Here is a 14,114-nt window from a genome sequence, read left to right on the forward strand (position 1 = left end):
CTCCTAGTCCACATACTGCCCTGTATCTCCTAGTCCACATACTGCCCTGTATCTCCTAGTCCACACACTGCCCTGTATCTCCTAGTCCACATACTGCCCTGTATCTCCTAGTCCACATACTGCCCTGTATCTCCTAGTCCACATACTGCCCTGTGTCTCCTAGTCCACATACTGCCCTGTATCTCCTAGTCCACATACTGCCCTGTATCTCCTAGTCCACATACTGCCCTGTATCTCCTAGTCCACATACTGCCCTGTATCTCCTAGTCCACATACTGCCCTGTATCTCCTAGTCCACATACTGCCCTGTATTTCCTAGTCCACATACTGCCCTGTATCTCCTAGTCCACATACTGCCCTGTATCTCCTAGTCCACATACACCCTGTATCTCCTAGTCCACACACTGCCCTGTATCTCCTAGTCCACATACTGCCCTGTATCTCCTAGTCCACACACCCCTCTATCTCCTAGTCCACATACTGCCCTGTATCTTCTAGTCCACACACTGCCCTGTATCTCCTAGTCCACACGCTGCCCTGTATCTCCTAGTCCACATGCTGCCCTGTATCTCCTAGTCCACACACTGCCCTGTATCTCCTAGTCCACATACTGCCCTGTATCTCCTAGTCCACATACTGCCCTGTATCTCCTAGTCCACATACTGCCCTGTATCTCCTAGTCCACATACACCCTGTATATCCTAGTCCACATACTGCCCTGTATCTCCTAGTCCACATACTGCCCTGTATCTCCTAGTCCACATACACCCTGTATATCCTAGTCCACATACTGCCCTGTATCTCCTAGTCCACATACTGCCCTGTATCTCCTAGTCCACATACTGCCCTGTATCTCCTAGTCCACATACTGCCCTGTATCTCCTAGTCCACATACTGCCCTGTATCTCCTAGTCCACATACTGCCCTGTGTCTCCTAGTCCACATACTGCCCTGTATCTCCTAGTCCACATACTGCCATGTATCTTCTAGTCCACATACTGCCCTGTATCTCCTAGTCCACATACTGCCCTGTATCTCCTAGTCCACATACTGCCCTGTATCTCCTAGTCCACATACTGCCCTGTATCTCCTAGTCCACATACTGCCCTGTATCTCCTAGTCCACATACTGCCCTGTATCTCCTAGTCCACATACTGCCCTGTATCTCCTAGTCCACATACTGTCCCGTATCTAAAAACCTGCGATTTCCTTTTAAAAAGGGGAGAATCTGAGCTTTCCAACAACATGGTAATTATTACGGATCTCCTGATATAACTGCAGCCTCAACACAGATGAATTACAGAACACGTATTGGTAAATAGAGCTTCTGATGTGATCAAAGCAACAATAGCTTTAATCTTTTTATCTACCGACGTGGAAATAAGACAGAGTTAAACACGTGTTTCTAGTTGATGTCAGTTACAATTGAAGTGTCCTGGCTGCTCATCAGTTCAAAAGACTGACTGGTGTCTGAACTGACCACCCAGGAGCTGAGATCAGATCAATCACCACTGTCTAACTGACCGCCCAGGAGCTGAGATCAGATCAATCACCACTGTCTAACTGACCGCCCAGGAGCTGAGATCAGATCAATCACCACTGTCTAACTGACCGCCCAGGAGCTGAGATCAGATCAATCACCACTGTCTAACTGACCCCCCAGGAGCTGAGATCAGATCAATCACCACTGTCTAACTGACCGCCCAGGAGCTGAGATCAGATCAATCACCACTGTCTAACAGACCCCCCAGGAGCTGAGATCAGATCAATCACCACTGTCTAACTGACCGCCCAGGAGCTGAGATCAGATCAATCACCACTGTCTAACTGACCGCCCAGGAGCTGAGATCAGATCAATCACCACTGTCTAACTGACCGCCCAGGAGCTGAGATCAGATCAATCACCACTGTCTAACTGACCGCCCAGGAGCTGAGATCAGATCAATCACCACTGTCTAACTGACCGCCCAGGAGCTGAGATCAGATCAATCACCACTGTCTAACTGACCGCCCAGGAGCTGAGATCAGATCAATCACCACTGTCTAACTGACCGCCCAGGAGCTGAGATCAGATCAATCACCACTGTCTAACTGATCGCCCAGGAGCTGAGATCAGATCAATCACCACTGTCTAACTGACCGCCCAGAAGCTGAGATCAGATCAATCACCACTGTCTAACTGACCGCCCAGGAGCTGAGATCAGATCAATCACCACTGTCTAACTGACCGCCCAGGAGCTGAGATCAGATCAATCACCACTGTCTAACTGACCGCCCAGGAGCTGAGATCAGATCAATCACCACTGTCTAACTGACCCCCCAGGAGCTGAGATCAGATCAATCACCACTGTCTAACTGACCGCCCAGGAGCTGAGATCAGATCAATCACCACTGTCTAACTGACCGCCCAGGAGCTGAGATCAGATCAATCACCACTGTCTAACTGACCCCCCAGGAGCTGAGATCAGATCAATCACCACTGTCTAACTGACCGCCCAGGAGCTGAGATCAGATCAATCACCACTGTCTAACTGACCACCCAGGAGCTGAGATCAGATCAATCACCACTGTCTAACTGACCGCCCAGGAGCTGAGATCAGATCAATCACCACTGTCTAACTGACCACCCAGGAGCTGAGATCAGATCAATCACCACTGTCTAACTGACCCCCCAGGAGCTGAGATCAGATCAATCACCACTGTCTAACTGACCGCCCAGGAGCTGAGATCAGATCAATCACCACTGTCTAACTGACCGCCCAGGAGCTGAGATCAGATCAATCACCACTGTCTAACTGACCGCCCAGGAGCTGAGATCAGATCAATCACCACTGTCTAACTGACCGCCCAGGAGCTGAGATCAGATCAATCACCACTGTCTAACTGACCACCCAGGAGCTGAGATCAGATCAATCACCACTGTCTAACTGATCGCCCAGGAGCTGAGATCAGATCAATCACCACTGTCTAACTGACCACCCAGGAGCTGAGATCAGATCAATCACCACTGTCTAACTGAAAGATGTTCAGTTCTGTTCCAATCAGAGGATTACATGACATATTCTGCACAGGACTGCATGTTTCTGATTGGATAAACAGATGAAAAGGAGCTTCATGACACATTTGAATATCCATTAATATATCAATAATTATAATAATATATGCCGTTTAGCGGATGCTTTGATCCAAAGCCACTTCCAGTCGTGCGGGCGGACATTTTACATCTGGGTTAGCTAGTGTCACCGTGGGCCTGTTGTATGCGGTCTAGAATATTCTAGTTTCTTAGTTTGAAGGGACTGTACTCCAGTATGTGTTGATTTTTGTCTCTTCACACACAGGAGCGTTTATTCCAGCAGTGCCAGTTCAGCCTGTGGTGATAAAATACCCCAATAAAATGGTAAGAAAGAAAACCTAGCCGTTTTTTATTGATTTATTTTTATTTAACCTTTATTTAACTAGGCAAGTAAGTTAAGAACAAATTCTTATTTTACAATGACGGCCTTACCCCGGCCTAACATGAACAACGCTGGGCCAATTGTGCGCCGCCCTTTGGGACTCCCAATCACGGTGTCACGTCCTGAGCAGTAAAAGGGGTTATTTGTTATTGTAGTTTGGTCAGGGCGTGGCAGGGGGTGTTTGTTTTGTGTGGTTCGGGTTTTTTGGTTTATGTTCTATATTTTCAATTTCTATGTGTTTATCTAGTTTTCTATTTCTATGTTAGGGTTTTGGTAATGACCTCCAATTAGAGGCAGCTGGTTGTCGTTGGCTCTGATTGGAGGCCATATTTAGTTGGGTTAGTTTTCACTTGTGTTTGAGGGTGGTTGTTTCCTGTATAGTTTGTGCACATTACGGACTGTTTTCATCGTTTGTTTTGTTTAAGTGTTTTTTCCTTCAATAAATAAGAAGATGCTCAATATACCTGCTGCATTTTGGTCCCCTCCTTACGACGCCCGTTACACACGGCCGGATGTGATACAGCCTGGATTCGATCCAGGGACTGTAGTACAACACCTAGCAACACAATATAACACCTAGCAACACAATACAACATCTAGCAACACAATACAACACCTAGCAACACAATACAACACCTAGCAACACCTAGCAACACAACATAACACCTAGCAACACAATACAACACCTAGCAACACAATACAACACCTAGCAACACCTAGCAACACAACAACACCTAGCAACACAACAACACCTATCAACACAATTCAACACCTAGCAACACCTAGCAACACAACAACATCTAGCAACACAATACAACATCTAGCAACACAATACAACATCTAGCAACACAATACAACATCTAGCAACACAATACAACATCTAGCAACACAACACCTAGCAACACAACACCTAGCAACACAACACCTAGCAACACAATACAACACCAATCAACACAATAGGACACAGCAGCAGCACAACACAACAGCCAGGCTGGTTGGTAAACACCCTCCCTGCTGAGAAGAGCATCAGCCCTGTCTATCTGAATCTCACTCTGTTACAGATATAACTGTGAGGACAGAGAACTGATTTAGTTCTGTGATTTGTTGTGGGGTCTGTCTAAGCTGTGTGATATTTCCCCCACCTTGAGCAGGGTTTCATGGGGACTTCCTGGAAAACCTCCTGGGGTTGACTTGATGTGCCCTTTACTGAGGTCTGATTGTGTTAGTGTTAGAGCTAGGGCTCTGTCTGTAAACAGCTGGGCTGAATGGGCTCTGGACACATGGAGGCATCCATCAGTGATGCCTGGAACCACACAGCAGCCAGTCAGTCTCTCCTATAGCCCTGGGACCACACAGCAGCCAGTCAGTCTCTCCTATAGCCCTGGGACCACACAGCAGCCAGTCAGTCTCTCCTATAGCCCTGGGACCACACAGCAGCCAGTCAGTCTCTCCTATAGCCCTGGGACCACACAGCAGCCAGTCAGTCTCTCCTATAGCCCTGGGACCACACAGCAGCCAGTCAGTCTCTCCTATAGCCCTGGGACCACACAGCAGCCAGTCAGTCTCTCCTATAGCCCTGGGACCACACAGCAGCCAGTCAGTCTCTCCTATAGCCCTGGGACCACACAGCAGCCAGTCAGTCTCTCCTATAGCCCTGGGACCACACAGCAGCCAGTCAGTCTCTCCTATAGCCCTGGGACCACACAGCAGCCAGTCAGTCTCTCCTATAGCCCTGGGACCACACAGCAGGCAGTCAGTCTCTCCTATAGCCCTGGGACCACACAGCAGCCAGTCAGTCTCTCCTATAGCCCTGGGACCACACAGCAGCCAGTCAGTCTCTCCTATAGCCCTGGGACCACACAGCAGCCAGTCAGTCTCTCCTATAGCCCTGGGACCACACAGCAGCCAGTCAGTCTCTCCTATAGCCCTGGGACCACACAGCAGGCAGTCAGTCTCTCCTATAGCCCTGGGACCACACAGCAGCCAGTCAGTCTCTCCTATAGCCCTGGGACCACACAGCAGGCAGTCAGTCTCTCCTATAGCCCTGGGACCACACAGCAGGCAGTCAGTCTCTCCTATAGCCCTGGGACCACACAGCAGCCAGTCAGTCTCTCCTATAGCCCTGGGACCACACAGCAGCCAGTCAGTCTCTCCTATAGCCCTGGGACCACACAGCAGCCAGTCAGTCTCTCCTATAGCCCTGGGACCACACAGCAGCCAGTCAGTCTCTCCTATAGCCCTGGGACCACACAGCAGCCAGCCAGTCTCTCCTATAGCCCTGGGACCACACAGCAGCCAGTCAGTCTCTCCTATAGCCCTGGGACCACACAGCAGCCAGTCAGTCTCTCCTATAGCCCTGGGACCACACAGCAGCCAGTCAGTCTCTCCTATAGCCCTGGGACCACACAGCAGCCAGTCAGTCTCTCCTATAGCCCTGGGACCACACAGCAGCCAGTCAGTCTCTCCTATAGCCCTGGGACCACACAGCAGCCAGTCAGTCTCTCCTATAGCCCTGGGACCACACAGCAGGCAGTCAGTCTCTCCTATAGCCCTGGGACCACACAGCAGCCAGTCAGTCTCTCCTATAGCCCTGGGACCACACAGCAGCCAGTCAGTCTCTCCTATAGCCCTGGGACCACACAGCAGGTGGTCAAGACCACTAACTACCTGGTAACCAATTAAACCACTAACTACCTGGTATCCAATTAAACCACTAACTACCTGGTAACCAATTAAACCACTAACTACCTGGTAACCAATTAAACCACTAACTACCTGGTAACCAATTAAACCACTCACTACCTGGTAACCAATTAAACCACTAACTACCTGGTAACCAATTAAACCACTAACTACCTGGTAACCAATTAAACCACTAACTACCTGGTAACCAATTAAACCACTAACTACCTGGTATCCAATTAAACCACTAACTACCTGGTAACCAATTAAACCACTAACTACCTGGTAACCAATTAAACCACTAACTACCTGGTAACCAATTAAACCACTAACTACCTGGTAACCAATTAAACCACTAACTACCTGGTAACCAATTAAACCACTAACTACCTGGTAACCAATTAAACCACTAACTACCTGGTAACCAATTAAACCACTAACTGCTCTATACCTGATAACTACGTTGTTGTTGTTGTTGTTGTTGTTGTTGTTATGACCTTGTGTTGTTATACTTCTATCCTGGATGAATAATGTTGTATCTTAGTAAGTTATTTGTCTCTCCTCTCCCATGCCAGGACACGATCACCTGGACGTGGCAGGGGCCTGGAGCGTGAGTACACTTGAATTACTCTCTAAATGACTGGTCCCTGAACTACAGGCTGTTGCCAGGCATAGTTGTGTCTCTCTACTGCCCTGGAAGGTCCAGTTTTCATCCCTCTACTGGACTGACAGGATATTAGTTCTACTGTATAATCTAGATGGTCCAGTTTTCATCCCTCTACTGGACTGAGAGGATATTAGTTCTACTGTATAATCTAGATGGTCCAGTTTTCATCCCTCTACTGGACTGACAGGATATTAGTTCTACTGTATAATCTAGATGGTCCAGTTTTCATCCTCTACTGGACTGAGAGGATATTAGTTCTACTGTATAATCTAGATGGTCCAGTTTTCATCCTCTACTGGACTGAGAGGATATTAGTTCTACTGTATAATCTAGATGGTCCAGTTTTCATCCTACTACTGGACTGAGAGGATATTAGTTCTACTGTATAATCTAGATGGTCCAGTTTTCATCCCTCTACTGGACTGACAGGATATTAGTTCTACTGTATAATCTAGATGGTCCAGTTTTCATCCCTCTACTGGACTGGACTGAGAGGATATTAGTTCTACTGTATAATCTAGATGGTCCAGTTTTCATCCCTCTACTGGACTGGACTGAGAGGATATTAGTTCTACTGTATAATCTAGATGGTCCAGTTTTCATCCCTCTACTGGACTGAGAGGATATTAGTTCTACTGTATAATCTAGATGGTCCAGTTTTCATCCCTCTACTGGACTGCGACAGGATATTAGTTCTACTGTATAATCTAGATGGTCCAGTTTTCATCCCTCTACTGGACTGGACGAGGATATTAGTTCTACTGTATAATCTAGATGGTCCAGTTTTCATCCTCTACTGGACTGGACTGACAGGATATTAGTTCTACTGTATAATCTAGATGGTCCAGTTTTCATCCCTCTACTGGACTGACAGGATATTAGTCCTACTGTATAATCTAGATGGTCCAGTTTTCATCCTCTACTGGACTGAGAGGATATTAGTTCTACTGTATAATCTAGATGGTCCAGTTTTCATCCCTCTACTGGACTGGACTGAGAGGATATTAGTTCTACTGTATAATCTAGATGGTCCAGTTTTCATCCCTCTACTGGACTGGACTGAGAGGATATTAGTTCTACTGTATAATCTAGATGGTCCAGTTTTCATCCCTCTACTGGACTGGACTGAGAGGATATTAGTTCTACTGTATAATCTAGATGGTCCAGTTTTCATCCTCTACTGGACTGGACTGACAGGATATTAGTTCTACTGTATAATCTAGATGGTCCAGTTTTCATCCCTCTACTGGACTGAGAGGATATTAGTTCTACTGTATAATCTAGATGGTCCAGTTTTCATCCCTCTACTGGACTGAGAGGATATTAGTTCTACTGTATAATCTAGATGGTCCAGTTTTCATCCCTCTACTGGACTGAGAGGATATTAGTTCTACTGTATAATCTAGATGGTCCAGTTTTCATCCCTCTACTGGACTGAGAGGATATTAGTTCTACTGTATAATCTAGATGGTCCAGTTTTCATCCCTCTACTGGACTGGACTGAGAGGATATTAGTTCTACTGTATAATCTAGATGGTCCAGTTTTCATCCCTCTACTGGACTGAGAGGATATTAGTTCTACTGTATAATCTAGATGGTCCAGTTTTCATCCCTCTACTGGACTGAGAGGATATTAGTTCTACTGTATAATCTAGATGGTCCAGTTTTCATCCCTCTACTGGACTGACAGGATATTAGTTCTACTGTATAATCTAGATGGTCCAGTTTTCATCCCTCTACTGGACTGAGAGGATATTAGTTCTACTGTATAATCTAGATGGTCCAGTTTTCATCCCTCTACTGGACTGAGAGGATATTAGTTCTACTGTATAATCTAGATGGTCCAGTTTTCATCCCTCTACTGGACTGACAGGATATTAGTTCTACTGTATAATCTAGATGGTCCAGTTTTCATCCCTCTACTGGACTGAGAGGATATTAGTTCTACTGTATAATCTAGATGGTCCAGTTTTCATCCTCTACTGGACTGACGAGGATATTAGTTCTACTGTATAATCTAGATGGTCCAGTTTTCTTACCTCTACTGGACTGAGAGGAAGCTGTCCTTGTCTCTGGATAAAGCCACAGGCTGAATTGGGATGTGTTTTGTTCAGCTTTCTAATGCATCATGGTAGTGATGTTGTTTTGGCTTGTGCCCAGTCATCTACCACTACAGACGAGACAATACTGTCTCTGTGCCGCTAGCAGAAGGTCACATCCATCCCAGAACAAACAGAACCAGAGAACGAGCTGTTAATCATTCTCTTTAGAACACTAGTTCACATCACTTCCTCCTGTGGGACTATTTTTCTGACTGCTAGAATTATCACTTTATTTATTTGATACTTTATTTTACCTTTATTTAACTAGGCAAGTCAGTTGACATTCTTATTTACAATGACGGCCTAGAACAGTAACTGCCTTGTCTCAGCAGAATATGAGAGATTTGTACCTTCCGTTACTAGTCCAACACTCTAACCACTAGACTACCTGTCACCCCAACGTCTCTGTCCACTACCATATAACCTGCCGTCCCTACACTCTAACCACTAGACTACCTGTCACCCCACGTCTCTGTCCACTACCATATAACCTGCCGTCCCTACACTCTAACCACTAGACTACCTGTCCCCCCACGTCTCTGTCCACTACCATATAACCTGCCGTCCCTACACTCTAACCACTAGACTACCTGTCCCCCCACGTCTCTGTCCACTACCATATAACCTGCCGTCCCTACACTCTAACCACTAGACTACCTGTCACCCCACGTCTCTGTCCACTACCATATAACCTGCCGTCCCTACACTCTAACCACTAGACTACCTGTCACCCCACGTCTCTGTCCACTACCATATAACCTGCCGTCCCTACACTCTAACCACTAGACTACCTGTCACCCCACGTCTCTGTCCACTACCATATAACCTGCCGTCCCTACACTCTAACCACTAGACTACCTGTCCCCCCACGTCTCTGTCCACTACCATATAACCTGCCGTCCCTACACTCTAACCACTAGACTACCTGTCACCCCCACGTCTCTGTCCACTACCATATAACCTGCCGTCCCTACACTCTAACCACTAGACTACCTGTCCCCCCACGTCTCTGTCCACTACCATATAACCTGCCGTCCCTACACTCTAACCACTAGACTACCTGTCCCCCCACGTCTCTGTCCACTACCATATAACCTGCCGTCCCTACACTCTAACCACTAGACTACCTGTCCCCCCACGTCTCTGTCCACTACCATATAACCTGCCGTCCCTACACTCTAACCACTAGACTACCTGTCCCCCCCACGTCTCTGTCCACTACCATATAACCTGCCGTCCCTACACTCTAACCACTAGACTACCTGTCCCCCCACGTCTCTGTCCACTACCATATAACCTGCCGTCCCTACACTCTAACCACTAGACTACCTGTCCCCCCACGTCTCTGTCCACTACCATATAACCTGCCGTCCCTACACTCTAACCACTAGACTACCTGTCCCCCCCACGTCTCTGTCCACTACCATATAACCTGCCGTCCCTACACTCTAACCACTAGACTACCTGTCCCCCCACGTCTCTGTCCACTACCATATAACCTGCCGTCCCTACACTCTAACCACTAGACTACCTGTCACCCCACGTCTCTGTCCACTACCATATAACCTGCCGTCCCTACACTCTAACCACTAGACTACCTGTCCCCCCACGTCTCTGTCCACTACCATATAACCTGCCGTCCCTACACTCTAACCACTAGACTACCTGTCACCCCACGTCTCTGTCCACTACCATATAACCTGCCGTCCCTACACTCTAACCACTAGACTACCTGTCACCCCACGTCTCTGTCCACTACCATATAACCTGCCGTCCCTACACTCTAACCACTAGACTACCTGTCCCCCAACGTCTCTGTCCACTACCATATAACCTGCCGTCCCTACACTCTAACCACTAGACTACCTGTCACCCCAACGTCTCTGTCCACTACCATATAACCTGCCGTCCCTACACTCTAACCACTAGACTACCTGTCCCCCCACGTCTCTGTCCACTACCATATAACCTGCCGTCCCTACACTCTAACCACTAGACTACCTGTCCCCCCACGTCTCTGTCCACTACCATATAACCTGCCGTCCCTACACTCTAACCACTAGACTACCTGTCACCCCAACGTCTCTGTCCACTACCATATAACCTGCCGTCCCTACACTCTAACCACTAGACTACCTGTCACCCCAACGTCTCTGTCCACTACCATATAACCTGCCGTCCCTACACTCTAACCACTAGACTACCTGTCACCCCACGTCTCTGTCCACTACCATATAACCTGCCGTCCCTACACTCTAACCACTAGACTACCTGTCACCCCACGTCTCTGTCCACTACCATATAACCTGCCGTCCCTACACTCTAACCACTAGACTACCTGTCACCCCACGTCTCTGTCCACTACCATATAACCTGCCGTCCCTACACTCTAACCACTAGACTACCTGTCACCCCCACGTCTCTGTCCACTACCATATAACCTGCCGTCCCTACACTCTAACCACTAGACTACCTGTCACCCACGTCTCTGTCCACTACCATATAACCTGCCGTCCCTACACTCTAACCACTAGACTACCTGTCCCCCCACGTCTCTGTCCACTACCATATAACCTGCCGTCCCTACACTCTAACCACTAGACTACCTGTCCCCCCACGTCTCTGTCCACTACCATATAACCTGCCGTCCCTACACTCTAACCACTAGACTACCTGTCCCCCCACGTCTCTGTCCACTACCATATAACCTGCCGTCCCTACACTCTAACCACTAGACTACCTGTCACCCCACGTCTCTGTCCACTACCATATAACCTGCCGTCCCTACACTCTAACCACTAGACTACCTGTCACCCCACGTCTCTGTCCACTACCATATAACCTGCCGTCCCTACACTCTAACCACTAGACTACCTGTCACCCCACGTCTCTGTCCACTACCATATAACCTGCCGTCCCTACACTCTAACCACTAGACTACCTGTCACCCCCACGTCTCTGTCCACTACCATATAACCTGCCGTCCCTACACTCTAACCACTAGACTACCTGTCACCCCAACGTCTCTGTCCACTACCATATAACCTGCCGTCCCTACACTCTAACCACTAGACTACCTGTCCCCCAACGTCTCTGTCCACTACCATATAACCTGCCGTCCCTACACTCTAACCACTAGACTACCTGTCACCCCACGTCTCTGTCCACTACCATATAACCTGCCGTCCCTACACTCTAACCACTAGACTACCTGTCACCCCACGTCTCTGTCCACTACCATATAACCTGCCGTCCCTACACTCTAACCACTAGACTACCTGTCCCCCCACGTCTCTGTCCACTACCATATAACCTGCCGTCCCTACACTCTAACCACTAGACTACCTGTCACCCCACGTCTCTGTCCACTACCATATAACCTGCCGTCCCTACACTCTAACCACTAGACTACCTGTCCCCCACGTCTCTGTCCACTACCATATAACCTGCCGTCCCTACACTCTAACCACTAGACTACCTGTCCCCCACGTCTCTGTCCACTACCATATAACCTGCCGTCCCTACACTCTAACCACTAGACTACCTGTCACCCCACGTCTCTGTCCACTACCATATAACCTGCCGTCCCTACACTCTAACCACTAGACTACCTGTCACCCCACGTCTCTGTCCACTACCATATAACCTGCCGTCCCTACACTCTAACCACTAGACTACCTGTCCCCCCACGTCTCTGTCCACTACCATATAACCTGCCGTCCCTACACTCTAACCACTAGACTACCTGTCCCCCACGTCTCTGTCCACTACCATATAACCTGCCGTCCCTACACTCTAACCACTAGACTACCTGTCCCCCCCACGTCTCTGTCCACTACCATATAACCTGCCGTCCCTACACTCTAACCACTAGACTACCTGTCCCCCCACGTCTCTGTCCACTACCATATAACCTGCCGTCCCTACACTCTAACCACTAGACTACCTGTCCCCCCACGTCTCTGTCCACTACCATATAACCTGCCGTCCCTACACTCTAACCACTAGACTACCTGTCCCCCCACGTCTCTGTCCACTACCATATAACCTGCCGTCCCTACACTCTAACCACTAGACTACCTGTCACCCCACGTCTCTGTCCACTACCATATAACCTGCCGTCCCTACACTCTAACCACTAGACTACCTGTCACCCCACGTCTCTGTCCACTACCATATAACCTGCCGTCCCTACACTCTAACCACTAGACTACCTGTCACCCCACGTCTCTGTCCACTACCATATAACCTGCCGTCCCTACACTCTAACCACTAGACTACCTGTCACCCCACGTCTCTGTCCACTACCATATAACCTGCCGTCCCTACACTCTAACCACTAGACTACCTGTCACCCCACGTCTCTGTCCACTACCATATAACCTGCCGTCCCTACACTCTAACCACTAGACTACCTGTCACCCCACGTCTCTGTCCACTACCATATAACCTGCCGTCCCTACACTCTAACCACTAGACTACCTGTCACCCCACGTCTCTGTCCACTACCATATAACCTGCCGTCCCTACACTCTAACCACTAGACTACCTGTCACCCCACGTCTCTGTCCACTACCATATAACCTGCCGTCCCTACACTCTAACCACTAGACTACCTGTCACCCCACGTCTCTGTCCACTACCATATAACCTGCCGTCCCTACACTCTAACCACTAGACTACCTGTCCCCCACGTCTCTGTCCACTACCATATAACCTGCCGTCCCTACACTCTAACCACTAGACTACCTGTCACCCCAGCGTCTCTGTCCACTACCATATAACCTGCCGTCCCTACACTCTAACCACTAGACTACCTGTCCCCCCCGTCTCTGTCCACTACCATATAACCTGCCGTCCCTACACTCTAACCACTAGACTACCTGTCACCCCCACGTCTCTGTCCACTACCATATAACCTGCCGTCCCTACACTCTAACCACTAGACTACCTGTCCCCCCACGTCTCTGTCCACTACCATATAACCTGCCGTCCCTACACTCTAACCACTAGACTACCTGTCCCCCCCACGTCTCTGTCCACTACCATATAACCTGCCGTCCCTACACTCTAACCACTAGACTACCTGTCCCCCCACGTCTCTGTCCACTACCATATAACCTGCCGTCCCTACACTCTAACCACTAGACTACCTGTCCCCCCCACGTCTCTGTCCACTACCATATAACCTGCCGTCCCTACACTCTA

At 48.6% G+C, this 14,114-nt stretch overlaps 1 protein-coding gene across 2 annotated transcripts in view; it reads left to right on the forward strand.

Moving 5' to 3' along the window:
• Positions 1–14,114, forward strand: part of LOC106597556 (lysophosphatidylcholine acyltransferase 1) — a 113,852-nt gene that overhangs the window by 66,805 nt on the left and 32,933 nt on the right. For both annotated transcript variants that reach the window (XM_045696601.1, XM_045696600.1), the window contains exons 6-7: positions 3,339–3,397; positions 6,713–6,747. In XM_045696601.1, coding sequence (XP_045552557.1) covers positions 3,339–3,397; positions 6,713–6,747 — 94 coding nt within the window. The remainder of the gene's footprint in view (positions 1–3,338; positions 3,398–6,712; positions 6,748–14,114) is intronic.

Source organism: Salmo salar, chromosome ssa02 (assembly GCF_905237065.1).
Source record: "Salmo salar chromosome ssa02, Ssal_v3.1, whole genome shotgun sequence".
In the NCBI taxonomy this organism is placed as follows: Eukaryota; Metazoa; Chordata; class Actinopteri; order Salmoniformes; family Salmonidae; genus Salmo; species Salmo salar.